Source organism: Balaenoptera physalus (genome assembly GCF_965194825.1).
Source record: "Balaenoptera physalus genome assembly, chromosome: 20".
Lineage (NCBI taxonomy): Eukaryota > Metazoa > Chordata > Mammalia > Artiodactyla > Balaenopteridae > Balaenoptera > Balaenoptera physalus.
This window is the reverse complement of record NC_138901.1, coordinates 46,009,401-46,030,963: the sequence shown is the minus strand read 5'-3', so window position 1 is coordinate 46,030,963 and position 21,563 is coordinate 46,009,401. Positions and strand designations below refer to the sequence as shown.

The window sequence follows — 21,563 nt, the reverse complement described above, 5'->3', positions numbered from 1 at the left end:
CCAGCTCCCCTCAGGGCTCCCGTGTCCTTCCATGAACACACTCCTGCTCCCTGATTGGTCCAGGGGTGGGCACCTGACTGGCTGGACCAATAAGTCCCTTCCCTGTTTTTTTTTTTTTTTTTTTTTTGTTGTTGTTTTTAAATAGGATATCAGTGAGAGAACCAGAATGGTCTCTCGCTGGTGGCAGGATGTATAAAATATATATCTATTGGGAACTATGTGTGAAAAGATATATGTGTGGAAAAAGCCTGTCTCTAGTGAGAGAGAATAAAGCAGTTTAGAAAGAGGAGAGGTGAGAGAAGGGGTGAGAGATCGAGGAGGCTCCTGCCCTTGGTTCCAGTTGTTTCTGATGCTGCACCCTTGCCTTCCTGCTGCTGGGTTGTTGAAGTTTGCCTTGGATTCCACGGGCAATACAATTCCTTTTATGCCCAGGCTTGTTTGAATCTGGTTTTTCTCATTTGCAGCCTAGATAACCCACTGCTTATTTCTTTTATCTTTGAAGTTACTCAGAGGCATCTACACAGAGTTTCATTTTTAACAACCTCCCACCTGCCTTCAATTTAATTTCCTTTAGAAAAACGTTGGTCATGAAATCTGCACTTCTGTAGTCGAGGACAGCTTTTCTGTCCTTTTTCTATCTTGTGAGTTCCTCCATGAAAAAGAAGGTTTTCCACGGTCAAAAGCATCGGGGAAATAAATGGTGTATGCAATATTTCTATCTTGGAGATTTATAATGTAGTGCATTGAAGAATTCCTGTCACAAATTAATGTGTTTAACTTTGCCTAACCAGGGTTCCCCAGATCCTTTCTATTCCTGTAACATGTAACATCTGAAACTCCTAGCAGTCCATAGGGCCGAGTTGGGGGCATACTGTTAAGGTCCATGTGTGACTGAGCCTGCCTTCTTTAAAATGGCATATTTCCAGGCTGCCTTGCACAAGGATGTTTGACCAAGGAGGCACTGTCAGCCCGGAGGAAAGGACACTTCTGGTAAATTTCATAGTTACTTTCTACTCGCTAAGCATGACTCCATAGGGTTGGGTCCACCCAAAGAGGGTGCCTTTTCCTAATTCACTCGTTGGCACCAAAGGTCCATCCTCTAGGTCAGAGTTACACCTGGAGGCGTGGCTCCCTCCTTGCTTCCTTAAATTTCTGAGAGGTGAAGCAAGAACGTGCCAAAGGCTCTGCTTTGAGAATGAGACATCCAGACGATAAGGTGCCCCAGGACCCTTGTGTAGGTATGAGATATTTGGAACAGTCTCTGCCTCTGGGATGGGTTTGACCATCCTCCCATCTACCGGTTGCCATTATCAACCCTCCACTGTTTACAGTTTGCAGACAGCTCTCATCTGATCGGCTGATAAAGGCAGGGCTGGGGGTTTGATCTTCGGTCTGACTCTGTAAAGCCACTTTCCTGTCCTCCTGCTCTGCCTCTGTCATCAAGTTGTCTGTGGCCACTCCCTCAACAGCCAACTTTCCAACTTTCCATTTCTTTCTTCTCCATCATCACCCAAATATCTCCTCTAAGGACCCAGGCTCCTTTGCCTGGGGATTGAGAGGAAGTGGAAACGTAAAGGAGGCAAGATGGCCTCTGTGGAGCCACACGGCTTGGCAGGTCAGGAAGGCTCCTCCCCGCCGAGGACTGTGGCGGTGAGAGGCTTGACCGTGCCCCCAGCCCTTGGGAGCAATGAGCAAACAGCAGGATGTGGCCGTGCCTCCTTAGGTGGCCTTGTGGACCAGCATCCCTCACCTGCCAGAGCCCACCTCTCATCCTTCAGCAGGTGTGTGGACCTCACTCCCACCCACGTGAGGCTCACCACCCCGTCACCAGCCCAGGAAACGAGCAGCTTTAAGGTGACCAGAGTCTCCAAGAGATGCTCGTGCATGGTGATGTATCAGCCTGAAGAAAGGTACCATAGAGGAAGCCTGGAGGTAGGGATTCAGGAGGCCTGGCTGGGTGGCCTGCGTGAAATAACCGAACCTCAGCCTCCTTCCCTGGCAAACGGGGATGAGGAGCCCTTCCTACCACGCAGGGCTGCGGTGAGGGGAAGGCCAGGAGGGAGGACTATTGCGGTCCCAGAGGGACCATCTCCCACATTTGCCGGAGAGGGACCAAGGGATACTGAATTCAGGAAAGTGGATGGGATCAACGAAGCGTCTGCTCAACTAGGGTCAGACTGGGCTTGGAGGGCCTGGAGCCTGGGGTGAGCTGCCAGAGATTGTGCTGGAACGAATCGTGCGGCGCCCTTTTACCGTCCAGCTGCAGGAGCAGGAGGGGTGACCACAATGTGAGGTGAGTGGCCCTGCTCACCCCTCCCCCGTGGGATGCTCAGACAAGAGGTGCCGTGGGGGCCGGTGCGGTGGAGCGGGGAGAGCTCGGGGTTTGCGGTTAGTCGTCCCGGTGGGGGAGGCCTTCGCTGCCCTCAGAAGCCGGGTGGGCCTGGGCCTGGTGAGGGCCAGACCTCAGGATGGGGGCTGGGGGGATGGGCTGCAGGAATCACGGGGTGGGGACCGCAAGAAGTGAGGGCCAGCCTGCTTGGCCTCCAACCCCTCCTCAGCTCCAACCTGAGGGCCCAAGCCTCTGTCCTGCTGGAACCTTCTCTCCCTTCATCCCTCTTTGTGGGCCCTCCCAGGCCCATCTCTAGACCCCCTCCCCGTTACCCCCCGTTTCGCCCTGAACCCAGCGTTAATCTCACTCTGGGTCTCCTTGGCATCCAGGGTCCCACGCTTGGGCACCTTTTTACTCTCTCCACCTGCTGAGATTCTAGAGGCGGTCAGCATCCCTAGGCTTACTGGCCGCATCACTCCAACCTCCGCTTCCGTCATCACGTTGCCTTCTCTGTCTGACCTTCCTGCACCCCTCTTATGAGAACCCACCTGTATAATCCAGGATAATCTCAAGACCCCGTGCAAGTACCCCGTGTTTTCCCTGAACCCTCCCTCCTCCCAGGCGAAGGCCGCCGTCCTGCCGCAGCACAGGGGACCCTCACGTCCCACTGGATTCTGTGTCTCCTCCTCTAGGCTGTCATCAAGGGCTTGGTCTTTTTCAATTTAATGTCCTTATTTTTGTGCAAAGCCTGCGATAGCGTACGTGGCTAATGAATAGTTTGCTGAATAAATAAATGAATAATTGGATGCATGAAATAAGCTTTGGGGACTGTACACATGGCAGCCATGGTGCCAGGCCCCTGTGTTGTGCCCTTCAGTTCTCCAGCAGCCTCTCCACCTTCCCTCAGTGGGAGGATCTGCTTTCCTTTCCCCTGGGCCTGGTAGCTGGGTTGGGATATTCAAGATGGTGGAAGAGGAAGGGGCTGGTTCGTCCCTTCCTCTTCTCCTGAAACCAAGCCACCTACCTCCCCATCCATACTTGTTAATTCCAACCTTCCTCCATGCTTCCTCTCATCCCCCCTGCCTTCCCTTTCCAGCAGTCCCATCATCTGCCCCCTCCCACCTGGTGAAATCCAAGGTAACCCAGGGCATCATTGCAGTCCATACCAGGGACATCCTCACCATTGACTGTCATGTCACTAACCCCCTGATGGAGAGCAAGCAGTCCTTCACCAGGTGGGCCAAGACAGCCCACCCGAGGCAAACGTCTTTCAGAGTCCGCAGCCCTCCACCATCACCCACTGCCCCAGTCCCTGGCCCAGCTCACCTGTCTCTCCCCAGATGGGCAGGTACTCATCCTGCTGAATGTCCAGCATGATCTCCAGCCCGTTGCCTGTCCCCCCCTTGACTGTTGTGAGCAGAGGTTTGCCATCCTCGCCTGAGTTAAACATGTAACACTTCCCATATTTTGTAAACACCTGAAGGAGAGAAGAGAGAGAGAGAAGCACATGGGTGACTTCAGACTGGCCTCCAGAGACTGGGGAGACCCCAGAAATCCAACAGCAGGCTAGAGTCCCCACTGCCTGTCACAAGCAGCCCTCCTGGCGACAATGATTCCTCACCCCTGGCTCATGGCCTGACTTTTGCCAAGTAGGATTCTGGCATCAAAGAACACATCTGGACACCCTTTGGCTCTTGTTGCAGTGGGATCTGCTCTTTTCTCCCTCTGTACACCACACCCCCGCCCTGTGCAGTAACGCGCTTTTCAAGTGTCCAGCATTACCTGTATCCTCTTGACCCTCTCATCTGCGTCTCCAGCCCCAAGCTCTCTCTTGGGTTCCAGACACACTGATCCCACTGCCTGCTAAGCGTGACCTCAGGGGGACCCACGGATCCCCGACACGCAGCACGTCCCCATGGGATCAAATCTTCCTCAGCCTCCGTGCCCCACTGGATGGTTCCCCTGTACACAATGTCCCGGGGAATAGCACTGCCACCTGCCTAGGGGCTCAAGCCAGACCCTCAGAGTGGCTGCCCACGCCTCCTCTTCCTCACCCCCACGTCCAATTAGCCGGCGGGGCTCGTCAACACTGTCTCTACAGCCGACTTGAATTTTGCCTTCTCTCTTCTGCACTGCTTTAACTTAGGACCCCCATCATTTCTTGCCTGGGCTGCTGCAGTTTCCTAGCTAGGCTCCCAGATTCCAGACAACTTTCTCCAGCCCATCCTCTGAGTTCACTGTGGCTCACTCTTTCAGAAATGCAAACCTATTATATTAAGCCTGTGCTTAAAATCCACCAGGACTGCCCATCCCCCTTACAGTAAGATCCAGGCCCTCCCGCCACACCCAGTTTCCTATGATGCTCTCTGCCTGCCCCATCCTCCTCTCCCCATCTGAGTCCACGAGAATCCACTAGAAGAGAAGCTCCACGGGTTCAGGGACTACCTCTGCATGTACATCGAGGAATCTAGCACAGGGCCTGGCACCTGGGGGTGCTCCAGAAATATATGTCAAGTGGATGAATGAATGAATAAATGAGTGAGTGAGTGGGTGGGTGAAGCCAAATCAAACAACTTGCAGCACCTCTGGATGTGCCCTGCTGGTTAACGTAGTACTCATGGTTTTCTAGTTGCTGCTTCTGCCCCCTGTAACTCCTCTCATTCCTCTTTCTGCCTGGACAACATCTAGTTCTCTGCCTGGGCAGCCTCTGTTCTCCAAGACTGGATTGATGCATCTCCTCCTGCAAGAAGCCTTCCCGTGCTCCTGGACCAAGTTATATGACATCCCTCCTTACTGTTCCCCTTGCTCCTTTACCTCGGCAGCTATCACATGCAACAGTAAACACGGGTGGGTATTGTTCATAATTGTTCCCATTATGCAGAGGAAGAAACCACAGCCCAGAGAGGTTAAGCGACTTGCCTAAGGTCACACAGCTATTAAGTAGAGAAGCTGAGATTCAAAGCCATGTCTGTCTGATTCTAACACACGCGATCTTTCTGAGCATGTTGACATTGTCATTGGGATGTTTCTGAGCCATACGCTGCTCCTCTCTGCCTTGCTTTTTCCATCAGCCAATCAATATTCATACGCATGAGCTCCTACTACGTGCAAGAATTATGGGGACTGTACAAGCCCTGCTACTGCTTCTTGTTTTATAACCTCACACTCCCAATATTTTCCTTTATAGCACACATCAAAGCGTGTAACTAGATGGTGATTCATGCGATTGTTTGTTGGAGGGGGCGGGGGCTGTGTCTGTTATGTGGAATGAATGAATGAATGGGTTCCAAGTTATTGCTACTCCCATCCCCTTGCCCACCTCTGGGAGGCGCCCTTTGGTGCTGGCCAGCCTTGCTGGTTCTGGCGGGAGCTCATGCTGACATCTTGTCCCACCCCCTTCCCTCTCTTTCTCTGCTCTGGCCTTCTCAGCTTCCTAACTGATTGTTCCTAAGCATTTTTGCTTGCTTCTCCATGAAGGTATTTATTAGAGGAAAGATAGTTTACCTTTGCAGGGGCAGGAGAAGGGGCTCAGAGCCAGGCGGGCTCATGCTCACTGCACTTCTCTGCCGGCCTCCTTCTCAGCCGCTCCTGCCTGGGCTTTTCAGAGAGGATCATTTCCCTCTCTGCTCAACATCAAAGGCCTGAGAGCTATGTACACACAGTGCAGTTTTGCTACAAACTTGGGACAAGATGCCGCTCTCCTTCCCCATTTCGATGCATAATGACGTGTAAGTGTAACACGCGCTTCAAATTTACGCCTGATCGCCGCCAGCCAGAAAACACAATTTATTTAAGTCTAGACTTTCAGGCTGAGCCTGCTGCTTCTTCAGACCTGCCATTCTCCAAGGCGCTTCTCTGCTCTCCCGGTAAGCGCTGACAGCCCCGTCGCGGATGGCAGGGCTGGATTTGCAAGGTTGCTAAGAGTCTAGAATTGTCCTTAGTTGAATCGGTTTGTAAGAATTAATGGTGCACATTTCAAACCTGGATCTCCAGGAGTGATGGGGTGGTTGTGGGGGGAAGCCTGAGATAAAGATGGGCCCCATGACCATCAGTTTCATTGCTCACACTGGCACCGTGTGTTACAGTTCAGAGATGGCATGTGTGCAGCTTCAACTTTCTCAATGGCCCCGTGAAGTTGGAGGGAAGAAAACTAACAGTTCCTGAACCTCTACTCTGTGCTGGCCCCTGCTTGGAATTTTCATAGGAGTTATAGCATTCCTAATTATGGTCTCAACCACCCTGATGGGAAGGCAGCTTATTATCACATGCCCATTTTACAGTTGGGAAGACTGAGACTTGGTGAAGAGGTAGGTAGTAGAGCTGGGACTCATGGGTGTGACTTTACCACCAAGGAAGTTCCAAGGAAGGAACACTGAAATTTCGAGCCAGACAAGAAGCTATCAAAGCAGATTTCTCATTATCTGTCAAGTCCATGGCCTTGAACATGGCATTTACTTTTCCCAACTCCAGTTTCTTCATCTGAAAATTGAGCAAGATAATCTTGCCACGTGGTTGTAATGCCTAAATGAGAGAATGCAAGTGGATTTGTTTGGAAGATTACATAATAGACATCTTTACGAGTTATGAATCCATACTAGGTCCTTTTCAGCAAAAGAGAGATAAATTATTTGGGTTATGGGGGAGGTCAGTCATAAATTGAAGAATGGGGGTGGGGTTGAGGAGTCCTGTCCTCTCTGCTCATGTCCCCATGATACTAAGCTCATCTTGAAGTAGTTATAGGGGATGGAAAATGCCATGTGCCACTAACTGCTTATTCCTTAAGAATGTGAAGCCTGTTGCTGAAAGCCCAGGGCAGCCAATGAGATCACTGGGGCCATGGAGTTCTGTAGGAAAGGGACATACTTTGATGCACACGATCCACTTTGAAAATCTACATTTGGATTCCAACAACTGAATTGTAACCAGTTACTGGTACAGTGGATAGCCACTGCCAGTCTGAAGCTGGCACATTCTAGCCTGTAATTTTCTTTTTTGGTAGTGTCTGTGTCTGGTTTTGGTATCAGGGTGATGGTGGCTTCACAGAATGACTCTGGGAGTGTTCCCTCCTCTTCAATCTTTTGGAAGAGTTTGAGAAGGATCAGTATAAGTTCTTTGTATGTTTGGTACAATTCCCCAGTGAAGCCCTCTGGCCCTGGACTTTTGTTTACAGGGAGTTTTTTTTTTGTTTTTTTGTTTTTTTTTAAACTATAGATTCTATTTCACTTCTAGTGATTGGTCTGTTCAAATGATCTATTTCTTTTTGATTCAGTTTTGGTGGGCCATATGTTTCTAGAAACTTGTCCATTTCTTCTAGGTTATTCAATTTGTTGGCATATAATTGTTCATAGTTGGCACGTTCTAGATAAAAGAAACCTGGATGTGGGGATGGGGAGAGGGTCTCACTGCCTTCCAGTAGCTCTAAGAATAGCCCTGATGTCACAGACTGGCTTTGCTACCCTCTCTGGAGCACCATTCACATTTTATCTGTTGTCACTAATTTTTGCAGCAGCCCAAGAGTTTGGTATTATCGCCCCCATCTTACAGATAAGGAAACTGAGGCCCAGAGAGGCTGAACCAGGTCACAGAGCTGGTAAGTAGAGATTCCAGGGTGAAAGTCATCTTTGCCAAAAATCTTCCCGCCCAAATGTCTCATTTTGCATGTGGAGAGTCTAAGGCTCAGAGAGGTGAAGTGTCCTGCCCCAGGTCACACAGCTAGTTTGGGAGCAGAGCTGAGATCTGGGCTTGGGTCTGTGCTCTTCCTCTAAAGCTTTCTGTTTGCACATGCCAGGGGTTGGAGATTATAGCTAAGCTTCCTTCCCTTATTGTATCCAGGAATAAGAAAGATTGGCAACTCCAGCTGGCCTGGGTGCCAGCCTCTAGGCTTGGTATGACCTATTGGGGCACCCTGCCTTAACGGAGTCTGGGAAATGCAATGTGGAGCCCTTGTTGGGAAAGGTTAGGAACGGCAGATACCCATGAAGACACAGTTTTCTGGTCCAATTAGTAGTGCAAACAACATTTCCACACCATGTACCTACTTAAGAAAATAAATTATGTATAAGCTCCCTTAAGGACTGTTGAAATATCCACTTACTAGCACACAAGTGGGCCTGCAAGCTTCAAACCTTCCAACGCCTCATTAATCCTGACCTTTAGGGCTTTTCCTAGGCAGTGGGTTCCTTGTCTCTTCTTGCTTGCTACACTTGAAGGAAATGAAATTGTGCTGCTCCAAAAGGCCTCTAAAGCTCAGTCTTGAGTTGAATGAACTTTCCTCCCAGTGAGTTGCTGAAATTTCTCATTAGGCTGTTTTCAAAATAATGGACATGCTGAAGCCCACTGTTTTGTCTGCTCTGTTTTTCTCTGTCAAACTCCTCCAACACATTTCACGCATTGGGAAGTGAGACAGTCTGTCCAATGGGTTACCAGGTTTCCAGTCAACAAAACGAAGCTGTCTTTTGTTTTCTGAAGTTGCAAGGAACGTGTTTGAAAATGAAATATGGCAGAGGGATGTGTGCGTGAGGAGGCCGCCATAGACGGTCAACTCTTTGAAGGCAAGGATGGCATCTCGTGAAGAAATCTCCTTGCTTATTTATCTCTTCTTGCAACAGGAATTTTTGACCACCTATCACGTTCCAAGGACTGTTGCATGACTCTGTTTTTTCCCCACAATGAGATTAAAAAGGCGATTTCATCCATTTCATGGATACCCATGAAAGCACCTCTGCATGGCTGTTGTGGTCCTTGGGAATGAAGGAGATGAGGGGAAAGTGGCCCCTTGGCAAACACTTCTCCCTGCTTCCCAACCAAGAGGCCACACACAGTCTCTTTTAGGACATCATTAATATCATTCTTCTTCGGGCTCCTTTTTCAAGGGGAAAGAAGAATGTACAGTCACTGAGCATTTACCACGAGGCAGACACTATGCTGATTGCTTATACACCTTCTATATTTTAAGGCTCACACAGCCCACAGATGTAGGTGTTATTCTCCCCAATTTGCAGATGAGAAATTGAGGCTCTGCGAGGCTAAATACCTCATCCAAGGTCCTACAGCTAGAGAGTGGTTCGCCTGACTTTTCCCTTTATAGGTACGGGTCGCTCAAAGAACCCTTAGCATTCTTTGAGCCTATACTATGGTACTGCGATCCCCCTCCTTCGGGCCCCTGCACCCATCTGCCGGGACGTGACATTTGTTGTGCCAGTTTCACTAAGAAGCCCGCCTGTCTCCTCCTTCCAAGCCTGAAGCACAGCCCGGGCCTTTTCTGCTGGGCATCTGTCCAGAGAGCTTCAGACCACGCGGGAAGAGATGTGTGAGCCCCACGCAGAAGAAAAGAGCATCAGGTGACTGCAGATCTGTGAGCTGGGGAAACAGCACGGAGGGGAGCAACGGGTGACTCTGAGTGCTCTTCTTCAAGTCACACATTTTGTGAGCAAATGTCCTCTAGGAGGACGGCTCCCAGAGGCACAGGGGCAACTTGAAGGCACCTGGAGGGTCATTTGAAATGCCAGACCCCCGCCGATGAATCCCTCCTGGCGCCTCATGTGGGCACCCCAGATTGGGCCTGACTTGGGGTCATGAAATGGGATGTGGGGAGCTAGAAGCCTTTCAAGTTAGACTGCAGCTTGGCAGCTCGGGGGAGGGGAGTCTGGGCACGATGGAAGCTTCCAAGGCGACTCAAGGATGGGTTGGTTGCTCTTTCTGCGGGGGTTCTCCACTGCCTGTCTCCTGTGGGCAGTACAGGCTGCGTCGTTTTCACCTCTGGATTCCCAGTGCCTGGTCCTGTACCTGGCACATAGTAGGCACTTAATGGGCAGGTGTCTGGGTGCCAGAAGAAAGTCAAGCATGGAATTGGGAACGAGGCAGCCCCAGCTTCCAATGCTGGCTCTGTCCTGATTTGGGGAAGTCATTTCGTCTTGAATCTTGATCCCTCATCCTCGAAATGCTGGTAAGAATAACTTCCGATAGAACTGTCGTAAAGATCAAAAAGGCTGTCATGGATCTGAAAGCACTTCATAGAAAAACAAATCCTTGGGCCAGGCAGAGAACATTCTTGTTTGTGGCCTGTATCCTGTCTAAGCCCTGAAGGAGCAGGGGAGGCGAAAGAGTTGTTATTTGCCTGTAGAAATGGAATCTGAGATGTTCCGTCTGGGACCACATTTGTGGCTCATCCATTCAGTTGCTTAGTGAACATCTACCAAACATCTCTCGTGTTCTAGCACCTCCCCAGGCGTTGGGGATGCAGACATGAATCAACTTTTTAGGGACCACCTAGTAGGGAGGGTGGCCCTGCAGAATGATCCTGGGTGGTACCAAGTACTGTGGGGACGGATACAGAATTCTCTCAGGGACGGGGCTGCTGAAACCAGTGGTATTTAGCAGGCTGAGACAGATCCCTTAGGTTGGCTCCTGGTCTTAACAGGGCCATGCTGATGTCAGGAAGGCCAGGGGTGCCCGATGAGCCCTGCCTACCAGCCCATCACTCCAGCTCTCTTCTGCTTCCGGAACCGAACACCCCTCCCTACCCCCCATCCAGGTAGACAGTGATGGGCTCCACTAAGAGGTGGGCAGGATTTGTGGAAGTCTTTGGAGTCAGGTTATCCTGGCTGAACACCTACTACGTGCCAGACGTTGTGCACAATGAATAGTGGAGCTGAGCTGTCAGCTAGTTGATAATCACTAAGACACACATGCAGTGACTGAGAAGAGCTGGCATCTGGTTCTCTCCAAGGAAACCAGTGTCAGTCTCAGTGGAAACCCGCCAACCCCCCAAGCCTGGCTCTCTGATCTGCACACTGCCAGCAGGTCACCAAGCCCAACTTAGGGACATAGGGCCAAGGCAGGTGGGTTAAGAAAAAGAGCACATTTCTAGCAAGCCAAGGCTCACTGCAAAGACCATCCCCTTGGCTGTCGTCAGATGTGGGGAGCAGGACTCAGGAGGGGTTCCCTGCCTTCAAGGAGGGCAGAGGCTCAGAAAAAGTGAAGGAGAAAGAGTGGGCACAAACCATCCACAGCCCGGTACCATGTCCCTCTGCTGCCCCCATTCCTTCCTTCTAACCCTGCTGACACGATTCCTGATGCCCCAGCGTGCGCCAGCTCCCGGGCAGAGGCGACTGGAGGCAGGGCTGTGTTCAAGGTGCAGCCACCCAGACGCACTGGGATGTAGCCCTGAGTTCTGCCACATCCGGCCCTTTCGGGGTGCAGAGCCCCACAGCGGGGCACATCTTAGTCTACGTTCTGATTACTCACGAGATAATGGACAGGAAGTGCGCCCGGCAGAGGGTACCTACCTAGTAACATTAGTTAAGATAATTGTTTGTGGTAGGGATTCTGCACCCAAGTTCTGAAATCTCAGCGCCTGCACGCTGTGATTTCTGGGTTCCTGGTCCTGTTACGAGTTCTTTTTACAGCTGCTTGCCTGATCCTGTGACTACAGCCCTGTGTCCTCTTCTAACTGCTGTCTGCTGGACTTACAGGAATATGTGCCCATTTGGTTTTCCCGTGGCCGTGCCCAGATCCCTTCTGGAACATTCCTCGGATACTCCCCTATAAGAAGTTTGTATCAGCCTGGCTGCTCAGCTGAACCTCACCTTTCCCCCACCTTCCCAGCACCTATCCCATGGGGCTTTGACGGGCTTCCCATCCCACTGTGAGTGTTTTATACCTGGATGACCCACCCTGAGATAAGACACATGTCATTCCTTGCACCTGCCTTACTACACACCTTCTGGGAACTGCCGTTCTTTGAGCAGGTGTGGGATGGGGGAGGGGAAAGGTGGGGATCAGAAATGTGTTCTATCGTGTTCCTGGTTAATTTCACATTATTCTACAGGGTTGCATGGAAAACAGTGCATGGGTAAAAACCAAATGATGGTTTATGATGTTAACAGAAGTAAAGCAGATGTTCCAATTAATGCCAGGGCTGAAAACAATCCCAAGGCAGGCTGATTCTAAAAGCTGATCAAGAAAAGGTCAAACAGGTAACTACCCACACGGCACGAAAATCCTCACATCGCTTTCTTACTGATCTCATGTTTTCTCATTAAAAACAGATTTCAGCTTCTCCAGGAACTGCTCAGAGGATGTCATTGTCTTCTAGTTCTTCCCCATGGCTGGTCTTGGAGGTTGAGTAGCATGTAATCTCAGTAGCAAAGCTTGCATTATGAATGTTTAAAGGCATCACAGATTCATGAGTGCAGAGGGCTTTTGGTAGTTTAATCAGATTGCTTTCCTGAAGTGTGGAATTAAGACCAGCTGGCAGATACACAGCATGCACAATACCACTCTCCCTCCTAGGTCCATAGCAGACATAACTAATGGATCACAGCACTCTCTCCCTCTGAGTCTCACAGTTTTGTTTTCAGCCCGGTAATTCTGGCTGCCACTATTAGCATTAGCAAGTGAGTTGAATCCTATTTACCCTCCTTGTGCTGGAAGAATGTAAGTTCTGCTGACGGTGCCAGTGTTTCTGTAGTTAAGGGCAATGCCTGATAGTCGGGGAGGGTTTGAGCAGGGCAACTTGAGGGCCACAGTTTTGGGGATTTAGGCAGAAGGGACTCTAGTTGGTGACATAGGCAGAGGTAGGACTTTCTATATTAAAAAAATTGCTTAGACTTGCCCCCTGCACTCTGGTGGAGCAAGCATAAGCTTTGGAACCAAATACCAATTCTGCCATTTATGAGCTTTTAACGTTGGGCTAATTTTTTTTTTTGGGAATAACACAAACCTTTGTTTTTTTTCCTGCAGTTGCATTTTTAATTAATTAATTAATTAATTAATTAATTAATTTTTGGCTGTGTTGGGTTTTCGTTCCTGTGCGAGGGCTTTCTCTAGTTGTGGCAAGTGGCGGGCCACTCTTCATCGCGGTGCGCGGGCCTCTCACTGTCGCGGCCTCTCTTGTTGCGGAGCACAGGCTCCAGACGCGCAGGCTCAGTAATTGTGGCGCACGGGCCTAGTTGCTCCGCGGCATGTGGGATATTCCCAGACCAGGGCTCGAACCCGTGTCCCCTGCATTGGCAGGCAGATTCTCAACCACTGCGCCACCAGGGAAGCCCTGGGCTAATATTTCTTAACCACCCCTATGTTTTTCTGTTTCAGATTGGTGGACTCGACTCCCAGGCAACTGTAATTTTCATGGTACCACAGTTCCTTGACTTAGGATCAAAGGATCAAAGGACCTGAGATGATTAGGGGCTTTCAGAATGAAAGACAAAGAATTTTAGATCATTCAACATCTAATGAGCAACTATCACATGTCACATACTCTGTGAGGTCCTGGGAATACAAAGATAAATAAGACATGGACACTCCCCTTAGCTGTCAGGGTAGAAACAGAGAAAAAACAGCTTTAGATCATCAAGGCGACGGAGCAGCTGTAAGGCCGTCCTTGATTCCCACACATCAGTTTACAGAACGCAGCTCTTGAGGAACGATGAACATGAAGCAAGGTCCGCTTGTGTAGTATTTGTTCTAACCCTTCGGTCCTGTTGAGTTTTTGTACATTTTCAGAGGGCCAGTTTTCAGCTACTGCTTTGATATCAGCATGACCTACCCCAATCTTTCCCATCCTCTCCACACTCCCTCACCAAGCCCATCACATCTCTTCACCTCCAAATCAGAGCCTGGACTAGGATGAGGCAGGTGAGGTGCCTAAGGTACAGAATTTAAGGAGCCACTCACTTCCGGGGGCGGAGAGTGAGCGCCTCCTTAAATTTTGCACCCCAGGTGCCTCGCTTGCCTCACCCTCATCTGGGCCCTGCTCCAGACAAAGTCAGATGAAGACTGGAAGAAAGACATTCATGATGAGAGTGGCATGACAGGCTGTTCTCACAAGCTTGCAAAATAGACACTATTGTCCCATTTACAGATGAAGAAACTGAGGCTCAGAGAGGGTGAGTTACTTGCAAGAGGCATCACAGAGAAGTGAAAGATCACAGGCTTTTTTACTGACACAGATCCAAGTGGGGAACCCAGTTCTACCAGCCCTGAGCCATGTGACCTTGGGCCAGTGACTTATTTTCTCTGACCTTCTGATTCCTCCATCTGAAGAATGGCGATAATAACACCTCTCAGGGTCAGATGGGAATGAAGTCCAGGCACTTCCAGCTTCTGGTTCCGTGAGTCTGCTTTCTCATGTGTCCAGGGGACTGGCCACACCTGCCTCACAGAGATGCCCTGGGGACCAAATGAAATGATGTCTGTACCAACCCCGAGTGAGGTCTGAAGACCTTTTCGGAGGATCAGATGTAAGTTCCTTAATAGCCTTTGCTGTCTCTCCAGCCCTGTCAACTGTCTGTTCTTCTGGGGTGTGAGGGGGGTAAGCATCTGTTTGGTGAGTGCTTTTAGAGGTCCCTGGTAATAGCTTCAGATCTTCTCTAGAGGGATAATTGAGACGGAATGCCTGCTACACATCAGATGCCATGCCAGGAGCTTAAACGCACGTTCCCATTCAAACCACCCAGGAACCCTACTATTATTCCCACTGTTAGAGAAGAATAAACAGAATCCATGGGAGGTCAAACGACTGGCTCAAGGTCATGCAGCAAGTCAGAGGTAGAGCCAGGAGCTCCACCCTTTTGTCCGATTAAGAAACCTGGGCTTTCTGTATCCCACTATGTAACAGTGACAAAAAGAAATCCAGGTTAGTATTTCTCAGCAATGGGGCAAAATCTAGGATTTGCACCTGAGCACGTTCTAACATGTCTGAGTATAAATTAGACTAATTGCAAGTCAGGACGTGAAACCACATGAGTGCCAACTGTTTCCTAGACATGGCAGAGCGATGGCTTGAGGCTCTCCAGGATCGCCCAGGGGTGTCACTGATTAACAGTATGAGTCTTTGCTATGTCCCAAAAATTCAACTGAAATTCTACAACGCTGTTCCACCAAATCCGAGAATTGAGGGGGGCAGGTCAGCAGCTCTCTGCATGTTTAAGTCCTATAGGTTCTACCCGGAAAATATCCAGTTAATTTCCTCCTCTCAACCCCTGTAAGCTTCAGGGAGAGCTGTCAGCTGTCACCACTGCAAGTCTCTGCAGGGGTGAGCATCCTCTACGCTACCATATTCCCTGTATCCTCCCTAGTTCTAGGGACTTAGCAGAAAACCAATGAATGCTGAATAAATTAATGCTTTCATTTATTTGTCTATTTTTGCTCCATCCCCAAACTCTGAGACTATGTCTTAACCTATTTATCCAAGGGCTCTATGCAGAGCCTAGCTTAGCATAGGTACTCAGTAGAAGTTTGTTGAATGATCAACTTCAAAGAGAATGACTGAAAGAATAATGGTGCAATCTGTTTTATAAAGAAAGAAATTTGCACACAACGTAGCTGATCAAAAACTGTATAAAGCTAGGACTCCTGTGTGGCTCCCCCCCTCCCCCCCGCCGTGAGCCAGCTTTCTTCAAAGCAGGAACTTAAGAAAGTGGCCAAGACCTCTGCCTGAGCTCACGACTTCAGGTTGGATGGGCCGGGGAGAGGTTTGGTGAGGATGAAATCAGGGTTCCTTTTATCAATGTCAGCAGCCAGTTCCCCTGTCTTCTGAGAACAAAGGAGAAATGGCTGGAGGAAGTGGGGGTATTTAAAATGGAAAAAGAGCAGACTTAAGGAGGATCATGACAGCTATCTGTAAATATTTGGGGGGGATATCATTTGGAAGAGAGAATATACTTCTTCTGTACTGCCATGGAGAATAGTGCCAAGATCTGGGTTGGACCTAGGGAAAGAACTTAACAATTAAAATAGGCGACAGTAATCTCTCTGGGGAGATGGACATATTCTATATCCTAAGGGTATGGGTTACACAAGTGTATCTATTTGTCAAAACAATACAGGGAAGATAGGTGCACTTCAGTATACATAAATTTCACAACAACAAAAGGAAATGTTAAATCACCATTATCATCATCATTGTCCTTAAGCGAGGGAGAGGGGTGAACAGAGGTACAGAGGAGACAAGAATGTCAAAATGTTAATATTGTTGGATCGGGATGGTGGGCACATGGGGTTCATTATACTATCTTGTTTACTTTGTATATGTTTAAAATTTTTTCATAATTAAAAGCTGATATATGTTCATTATTGAACAGAGATGAATCTGATGGGCTGTGTTGGGAGACAGGGAGCTCCCTGTCACTAGAAGCGTTTATGCAAATACCCTGGGCATCCTCAACAGCGCCGCCCAAGAGGGTATTCCAGGAGCAGGGGCCTGAACCAGATAACCTTGGCCAGGACTCTCATCCTTCTCCTCGAGTGGGGGGGTTGGGCAAGCCTGTCCTGTACTGGCAGAGGGTCTGGAGGAGAGCTGGATCCCCCAGAGCCATGAACTGGAGCCAGAGACCCTCATTCCAGACAGTGGGAGATGCTGGGGCTAGAGTACCCAAGGTGTCTAGGAAGGCCGCTAGACTTGGAGGGAGGGGTGTGGAGTGAGGAAAGGATCCAAGTCAAGAAGAGGAATCGCAGGTGTGGAAAGCAGTCTGAGTGTTCAGGCTCTGAGCCGTATGCCACTGCTGACTAGCCGTGTGAACCTGAGCAAGGCACTCAACCGCTATGAGCCTCAGTTTTCTCATCTGGAAAATGGGAGGTCGGACCTACCTCATAGGATTAAATGAGCTTGGGTGCCTGGCATCTAGACAGCCATGCTCATTAGGGTTATTACTACTTATAAGGGGGAGATGAGCCCAAGGAAAGACAGGCTCCCATGGGGAGAAAGGGATGGGCTTGAAGGCCTGTCTCATTCACCAGCTACCACTGGAGGCCATATCTTAAGGATGGCTAAGGGAGGGGTGTCTGAATGGGTCAGCCTGGCTTAAAAGGCAGGAAAAAAACATCTACGAGAACTCTTCCATTGATAACATCCCAGGATTCTAGAGGGATCCCAAGCAATTTCTAGGAGTAACTGCTGGGGCTCTCCACGCCCCAGTTCATTGCTGTTGCTGTAGAGGTGCCCGGTGCTAGAGAGCTGTGTGTCCACGTTGCCAGGACACAGTCTCCCCTTGGCAGCCCCCATGGACCCCAGACCCACTTGGCTACAGCTATGACCCCACCTCAGACCCTAAGCTTGTTTGGATCGGGCCTGGAGTCATACACAGTGAGCTCCACAGGGCAGGAAAGGCACCCTCATCTTGCCTGGTACGCAGTGGGTGTGTAATAAATGGGTTCCAGGTACACAAACGGATGCTTAGCTAAATGTGGAGACAGGTGCTTTAGCCAGACCTGCTCACTCCAGGGCTCATGTCCCTGGGGGGACCTGTGAGGCTGGGGGGACAGTCTGTCCTCCCTGATCTGGGCCCACAGACCCCCAGGGGGCCGACTGGCAGCCACTGTCAGCAGGCGTTGCCCACGGCAGACGGCGGTAGCCTCTTCATTTCCGCGAACGGCTTGGAGCACCAGCGCAGTCACCCACCGAACACACCATACATCAGACGCCTAATGGCGCATTTTAGAACATACGTGGTAACCACCAAATGGGACCCAGGAAAGGAATTAGAGCCAGATGCACAGCGGGGAGGGAAAAAAAAATTGAGAAGAGCCTCGGAGGAAGTGGGGCCCGATGCAATCATCCCGAGACAGGAGAAACCATCTCTCAAGCACCTATAGGCCAGGGGAGTCCATTTCATTTAAAGTTGGCACCCTTTACAGAGAGCTGGGCTGGACGCGGGGCCCCTCGCAGGTCAGTGCTGCCAGGACTGGGCCTGCCCGGTCCAACCCTGACCACAGCATCCTGAGCTGCTCTGGGAGCCCCTCCCGGCCACTCATTCAGGTTTTCATTCAACAAACATTTTTGCGCACCTACTCTCTGGTACGAGGTTATGTACCAGGGCATCTAAACGCAAGAGTTCAGACTCAAATTTGTCTGGTTTCAAATGCTGGCTCTGTCCCGACCTAGAAGTTAGTTAGTTTCCCTTCCTCAGTTCTTCTTTGTTATACCCTCCACCTTGCAAATCTGTCATGCAGTTAAATGAGAATATGGGGAAAGTGTTTAGAACAGCAGTGAATATATCCCCAAGGGTCTCTGCCCTCCTGGGGATGCACTCTGACATTCCAGTGGAGGGAGGGGACTGTGGGCCAGATCCCCTGTGTCCAGCTTGGGGAGTGCACACAGTAGGTATTCCGGGGATTTTATCTGAATTGAGCAGAGCACATGTACACACATGCACACATGTGTACACACTTGTATACACACACACACACACACGCCACCTAGAGCCCCCAGCAGAGATCTATTTCCTTGGTGGGTGGACTTTTCCAGACCCCTTAGTGGAGAGATGGCTATTCCTGGGTCCTGGCTTTATGCAGGCATCTTGGTTCCAGGGCTTTTTCATTTCTGGCACCTGAAGTTTCCTTTTCTTTCGAGCTTGGCTCTGCATTAAAGATTTTTTAAAAAACTGTACTTTGTTCTGCATATCTATGTGCATGGAGTGGAAGACGGGTCTGGGTTGGCTCAGTCCGCTGACGGTGGAACTAGAAATCATGGCTGGAATTTTAATTGTATTTGCTCGTGCCCTATCTTGCTTCCCAAGGTTTTTGAGGTCAATTATAATACAGAGATGAACCAGGTAAGGTTCCTAACCTCCAGGACTCTCTAATCCCTTTGGGAGGGGACAGGAGTGTAAAAAAATAGCTACGATAGACCGTAGCAGAAGGAAGGATGCGGTACATGGGGAGACTCAGAGCGCGGCCAAGGGACCAGTTATGACCTGAGGGATTGAAAAGGCTTTGTGAGAGGCGTGGCTTTGCACTGGCGCTGGCTGGAGGAGGAGAATTTCAGGACACGCAAAGTGGGGAAGGGCAGAGGGAACAGCATGAGCTGAGGCACAGAGGCATGGGGAGGTGTATGGGGCTCTCTGGGGGCAGGGAGCGCACTGGTGGGGCTGGAGGGGGCGCTGTGAGCGAAGGAAGTGGAGGATGAGATGGGAAAGGTGTCTTGGGCCAGACTGTGAAAACCCCGATTCTGGGTTAAGGCCAAGCGTTGTGCGAGACAGCTTACACAGTTATGTATTTAATCCTCATCGTGGTCTTATGTGTTATTATGCCCCTTGTAGGGATGGAAAACTTAGACTCTGAGAGGTTACAAGACATTTTACCATAAGCAGATTATCATCCCCAAATCAGCCCTTTAAGCCCATAAGCAGGGGTCAGGATCCAAACTCAGATCCACGGTCCCTAAGTCCCTGTGTCCCCAAGAACAAAACACTGTTGCCAAGAGGCATTCGGGAAACAATGAGGGACCTGGGGAAATACAAAGGCCGGGTAAAGTCTATATTGCTCTCTCAGGTTAGGCATTGCAATGGAGATGAAGAACGGCCCTGGCCCCCATCACTACCTCCAAAGAGAAAGAAAGAGAAAAGGAGAAGCTGAATGGAGGTTAAAAGTGGAAGAGCAGAGAGAAATCAATGAAAGGAGTATGAGAAGGCTCCGGGATGGAGAATGGGGGGGAAGATGCTGGGAAAGGATCAAACCCTCCATCCACAGTGGAAGACTCCCAGTTCTCAGAACGTCTCAGCTCATTTGACAGAAGAGGGAGCTGGAGTGTAGGGAGAGGAGCCCCAACTTCTGCTTCTGGGCTTGATTGACTGATGGACTCATTCATTTGTGCATTCAACATCCAATCTCCTCTACCCCCGGCACTGAGCACTATGGGGTTGCCAAGGACATAGATGCCGAGGGAAGATATACTGAGCACGTACGTGTTAGGTACTTACAGGCAATGCCTCCTTTATTTCTCTGAAAGACGTGGGAGGTGTTAGATTCCCATTTTACGTATAAGAAAGCTGAGCTCAGAAAGGTTCAGTCAGGTACCCAAGGTAGAATGGGATTGACACCCAGGTCAGTGTAATACCAAAAGTCCATTCCTTTCCACTAGAGCACGCTGCGTCCCTGCTATCACTCCTGCCTCAAGAGCTTAACAACCAGGGCGGTTAAAACATTTATGCCCCAAGGAGGGCACCTTTGACAGTGAAAGGTGGGGGCACTGTTAGTAATTACACCAGGACAACAGGGAGAAGCTGGCATTGTCCTGGGCAGACTGGGATGTACTATCCTATCGTATATAGTACATACACTATACCCTATACTAAAGGCGCGTTAGTATTTATATTTGCACGGAGCTTTGAAGCTTTCCAATGCATTTCCCCACTTTCAGTCATGCCTTATTCATATGGTGAAATGAGAAAAGTTTCCCAGATAACTGAAGCTCATCCTTTTAAACGCGATGTTTTGAAAATCTGGATGATGCTGGATGGTGAACTTTGAAATGCAGATCAGGTTTTCCTGCTTGAGGAAAGAGCGTTCCACCATGTCGTCCCCACGCTGGCCTGGCTCTCCCACTTCGCTGGGGAGAGCTCCTGCAGCCTGCAGGACTCAGGGCAGAGCTCTGAGAAGGGGCACTCCAGGGCCTCCCCTGCCCCAAGAGAAGGGCAGGCAGCAACACCTGCTCTATAAGACTGTCGGATTCTCAGACCCCAGCAGGTCTGTACTGGGCTTTCTGCGGTCAGCTTCTTTCACAGAAACTCAAAACCAGCATCAACTAAGTCAGAGCCTTAGGAGAGCAGAGAAACGTCAGTGCAAAGAAGATGAGAAGGCGTTGGGGTGGGGGGAGAGGACCTCTTTGAGATCAGTGAGCTCAAACTCTCCATGTTACAGATGAAGAGAAGGAATATGACTTGCCCAGAGTCTCATTGCTGATTAGCGGCAAAGACGGGACTGGAATCCAGGTTTCCCGGCTCCCAGGCTTGAGTTCATCCTGCTGAGCCCTGCTGCCCCTCTTCTTCCCTCCCCCACGCCACCGCATGGGACCTCTGGCAAGCGCCCCGGACACGCTCCGCTCTCTCATGCCTCTGTGCCTTTGCACCTGCTGTTCCACCTGCCTGGCATGCCCTTCCCGGGAGTACCTTGCCTGGCAAACTCCCTCCTCCTTCGAGAGGAAGTGGAAGCGTCCTATCTGGTAGCCTTACCCGCATCACTGGACCTTGTTCATGGGTTAATTTTTGGTATCTATTATACTGTGAAATTTATGTGTCTGCCTCTCCTTTTGATTCCAGGCTCCCAGAGGGCAAAGATTCCTTCTTGTTCATTTCTGTATCCCAGCAGCCCGCACAAGGCAGGGAACGGAGTAAGCTTTCCATCAATGTTATTGCATGAAATTGAAATGCCCTTGGGGGGAAGGGAGTTATGACAGGAGAGGCTGCCTGGCAAGGGGTGAAAGATGGAGGCCAGGGAGGAGGAGACAGGCGTCGAC

The 21,563-nt window shown here is 50.0% G+C and overlaps 1 protein-coding gene across 2 annotated transcripts in view; it reads right to left on the bottom strand.

Moving 5' to 3' along the window:
• ASIC2 (acid sensing ion channel subunit 2) overlaps positions 1-21,563 on the bottom strand; it is a gene marked incomplete at its 5' end in the record, with an annotated part of 1,029,497 nt that overhangs the window by 78,109 nt on the left and 929,825 nt on the right. For both annotated transcript variants that reach the window (XM_082443709.1, XM_082443708.1), the window contains one exon: positions 3,656-3,806. In XM_082443709.1, the coding sequence (XP_082299835.1) occupies positions 3,656-3,806 (151 nt within the window). The remainder of the gene's footprint in view (positions 1-3,655; positions 3,807-21,563) is intronic.